General features: G+C 50.0%; 1 protein-coding gene across 2 annotated transcripts in view; it reads left to right on the forward strand.

Moving 5' to 3' along the window:
• LOC108509203 (dystrobrevin beta-like) overlaps positions 1–2365 on the forward strand; it is a 30449-nt gene extending 28084 nt beyond the window's left edge. Inside the window, exon 10 of one of the 2 annotated variants that reach the window (XM_017838523.1) lies at positions 690–914. In XM_017838523.1, the coding sequence (XP_017694012.1) occupies positions 690–786 (97 nt within the window). In that variant the 3' untranslated portion in view covers positions 787–914. Of the gene's footprint in view, positions 1–689; positions 915–2013 lie in introns of those variants that run through there. The other variant, XM_017838525.1, reaches the window with a different exon arrangement.
• Positions 2366–3971: the final 1606 nt, after the last annotated feature.

Below are 3971 nucleotides of genomic sequence, written 5' to 3' on the forward strand. Positions count from 1 at the left end.
CAGCCCTGGAGGTGTCCCAGGAAGGCCTGGCTGTGGCACTCAGTGCTCTGGGCTGGGGACAAGGTGGGCACAGGGTGGGCTCCATGGGCTGGAATGATTCTGTGTCCAGTGGGAGTTTCCTGGCTGCCAGAGGGTAATTCCATGTGAACCTCACTTGGGTTCAGGTGTCAGTTCACTGAACAGAATTACTGGAACCCAGAGGCTCCCCTTTTTCGTGGAATTACCATCTCTGTGATGGAAAGCAATGACACCTTTCTGCAGTGCACGTTTGATGAAGCAGAGGTGGTGTTTGCCTGGATCAGTCTTCCTGGTAGGAATAACTTTAAAATCCTCCATCCCTGCTGTGGTGTTTTGTGGATGTGACAGGACCGTTTTCCCCTGGCTCTGGGACCCACCAAACACAGCCCCCTGCCACTAAACCCTCGGTTCTCAAGTGTTGTGGAGACCCAGCTCCCGTGGGTGACACAGCCCTGGCCCGGGACGTGGGAGAGGGGCTGGGGACAGGGGCTGGAGGGACAGGACACGGGGAATGGATCCCACTGCCAGAGGGCAGGGAGGGATGGGAGGTTGGGAAGGGACTGCTGGGGTGCCCTGACAGTGCCAGGTCGGGCACAGGGGGGGTGTTACATCCAGGACATGGTCAGTATTGATTTAATGATCCTTTAACACCCTGTAACGTTTGTATTCAGTCGTGATGCTGGCAGTAACTTTTATCCTGGGACAGAACGTGGAGCATTAGTTGGGATTCCTTCTGCACCTGAGAAGGAGCTGAGCCCTCCTTTTTAATCCTTGTGCTGTTGGTGCTGAAGCCAAACAAATTCCAGTTTAGAGTCTGCTTTTTGTGCTCAAGGCAGAGATAGAACAAACAGCTAAGGGAAGTTGTTGTGACCTCTTCTCTTGGATGCCTTAAATCCGGGTGGAAGGTGTCCCTGCCAGGGCAGGGCTTTGGAATTGGATGGTCCTTAAGGTCCCTTCCACCCCAAACCATTCTGGGATTCCAGGATTCCATGAAAACAGTTCAGCTCGTTGGCCTCGACGTGACTGCCAAAAGCAGGTGCTGGGGGGTGTTTTCAGGCAGAGCCCTGCAGAGATCAGAGTTCTGTGCCATTAACTCTCACCTGCATGACCAGGAGGGAAACTCATAAAACAGAGGGGAATGGGAAAATGTTGGAGGAACAAAGCCAGTTGAAAGGAAAACGTGCTGGGCAGAATGGCCCAAAAGCAGTTCTTGGAGGTCCTGGTCTGCAGGTGGCTCAGTGTGCTTTTTCAGGGTGATTTTGTAACCGTGGATGGTGACAGGACTCAGGAGGACAAACAGGAGAGGTTCCCCTTAGTGCTTGGTGGGGGCAGGATCCTTGCTGGAAAACTGTGGGAGGACCAAAGGGTTTGAGAGGGTGGATGGAAGTGGTTGAAGGACTGGAAATAGGTTTGGGAAGAGGCACAGCTTTACAGGCAAGGACCCCAGGAATGCAGGAATAACCCCCAGGGGTTAGGGAAGGGTTTGGTATTTCTAGAAATACCAGTCCTAGAGAAATTAAATATAATTCCAGGGACCTTTGGCAGATGGGCTTAGCAAAGGACACAGAGCAGAAGCTGAAGGGAGACACATTCAGAATAATAAATATGAAATACGAAAGTCAGAGAATCAGAGAGTGATGGAATGGTTTGGGTGGGAAGGGACCTTAAAGTTCATCCAGTGCCACCCCTGCCATGGGCAGGAACACCTTCTACCAACCCAGGGTGCCCCAAGCCCTGTCCAGCCTGGCCTTGGACACTTCCAGGGGTCCAGGGGCAGCCACAGCTTCTCCGGGCAGCAAAACAAGATGTATGTTTTTAACAGTGGATGTGAGTCAGTAATTGTCAGAATCGGTTTCCAAAGTGGGGGTGGAATCCCCACCACTGAACCTCTCAAACCAGGGGGAGGGTGTTTTAAAATCCAGTCAGGATTCCAGCCAGGCCGATGTCCTGTGTTTGCTGGGAGCTGAGTTATCACAGTGTTTGTTGTTGCTGTAGGAGATATGAAAAATGCAGACAGGAATGTTAATGGAGTCTCCGAGCCGGGAATTTTACAGGATCCGTTGCTGGAACCCTGGACCTACATCCATGAGGGAATCAGGGGTTTGCTCTACTCACAGTTCCAAGAATAAGTGAGTGTTTCTGAGGCCACCTCTACCCCTTTTCACCTGCACTGCTGGAGCTGGGCTGGGTCAGTGACATAAAACATGGAAATTCAGCTCTTCCTGCTCTTTGGGTTCGTCCTGTTCCCTTCCCCTGATCTCCCTCATCCTCCTCCAGGCTGTGGCTGTTCCTCTGCTCCCAGGGAACAAGGGACAGGAGGAGAGGGAACGGCCTCCAGCTGTGCCAGGGGAGGNTTGTGACCTCTTCTCTTGGATGCCTTAAATCCGGGTGGAAGGTGTCCCTGCCAGGGCAGGGCTTTGGAATTGGATGGTCCTTAAGGTCCCTTCCAGCCCTCCCCTTTCTGGGATTCTGTCATTCAAACTCCTTGAAATTGGGCTTCAGACACACCTGGGGGCCTTGTCTCAGTGCTGGAGCAAGTGAATGGGGCTTGGTTTTCATTTGGTTGGTTTGGGTGTGCCAGAGGCCCCAATTCATGGTGCAATAATCTCCATTATAGGGGCAATTTAGGAATCACATTTAATTTAACAGAAGAAATTCCTCCCTGGGAGGGTGGGGAGGCCCTGGCACAGGTTGCCCAGAGAAGCTGTGGCTGCCCCTGGATCCCTGGGAGTGTCCAGGCGAAAATCAGACCTTAAAAAAAAATAATGAAAAATCGGAAGTTAAAATTAAAGAAAGTTAAAACTTAAAAAAACCATAATGAAAATTAGAACTTAAAATGAAAGAAAATTAAAACTTAAAAAAATAATGAAAATTAGAACTTAAAATTAAAGAAAATTAAAACTTAAAGAAAACATAATGAAAATTAGAACTTAAAATAAAAGAAAATTAAAACTTAAAACATAATGAAAATTAGAACTGAAAGAAAATTAAAACTTAAAAAAAAATAATGAAAATTAGAACTTAAAATGAAAGAAAAATAAAACTTAAAACATAATGAAAATTAGACCTTAAAGAAAATTAAAACTTAAAGAAACATAATGAAATTTAGGACTTAAAACTAAAGAAAATTAAAACTTAAAGCATAATGAAAATCAGACCTTAAAGAAAATTAAAACTTAAAAAAAAATAATAAAAATTAGAACTTCAAATGAAAGAAAATTAAAACTTAAAAAAAAACATAACGGAATTTAGAACTTAAGATATAATGAAAATTAAAACTTAAAATATAATGAAGAGAAAACAAAAAAAAATAATAAAAAAAAAAAATTAAAAATCGGAAAGATTTTAAGAAACCCCTCGGTCGCTGGCCGGTTCATCCCCGAGCGATGAGCGCCCGGAGCTCTCCGGGTCCCGAGCGTTTCCCGGGATGCGATCCCGGTCACGTGGAGCTGCCCCGTTCCCTTGGAGACGGCTCCATGCGGCGCATCCTGGGGATGGCGCGGGCCGGGATGGCAGCGCGGCCGAGGGACCGCGGCACCGCCGCCTCCTGCCAGGTCTGCGGGCTTCGGCCCTGCCGGGGCCGCGTCCCGGGCTCTGCCCCGCTCCCAGCTCGGGGCCGGGGCTGCGGGGCCGCCGGGAAGGTTTGGGGGGACCCTCCGGACGCGGCTCGTCCCGGTTGGGTTTGGGGTGGAGGGTCGTGGGGACGCGGGAGGAGCGGCCTGGAGAGGAGTCCGGGGGGCTGGGAACGGCCGGGAGAGGGGTGGGAGCCGCTCGGGGAGGGATGTGGGGTTGGTTCCGGGAGGGATGTGGGGTTGGTTCCGGGAGAGGGATGCGGGAACGGCCGGGAGAGGGACGGGAGAGTCGCTCCGAGAGGGATGTAGGGTCAGGTCCGAGGGGTGTGGGATCAGCTCCGAGGGATGTAGGGTCAGCTCCGAGGGGTGTAGGATCAGCTC

This window comes from Lepidothrix coronata, unplaced genomic scaffold, assembly GCF_001604755.1.
Source record: "Lepidothrix coronata isolate B3197 unplaced genomic scaffold, Lepidothrix_coronata-1.0 Scaffold344, whole genome shotgun sequence".
Classification (NCBI taxonomy): Eukaryota; Metazoa; Chordata; class Aves; order Passeriformes; family Pipridae; genus Lepidothrix; species Lepidothrix coronata.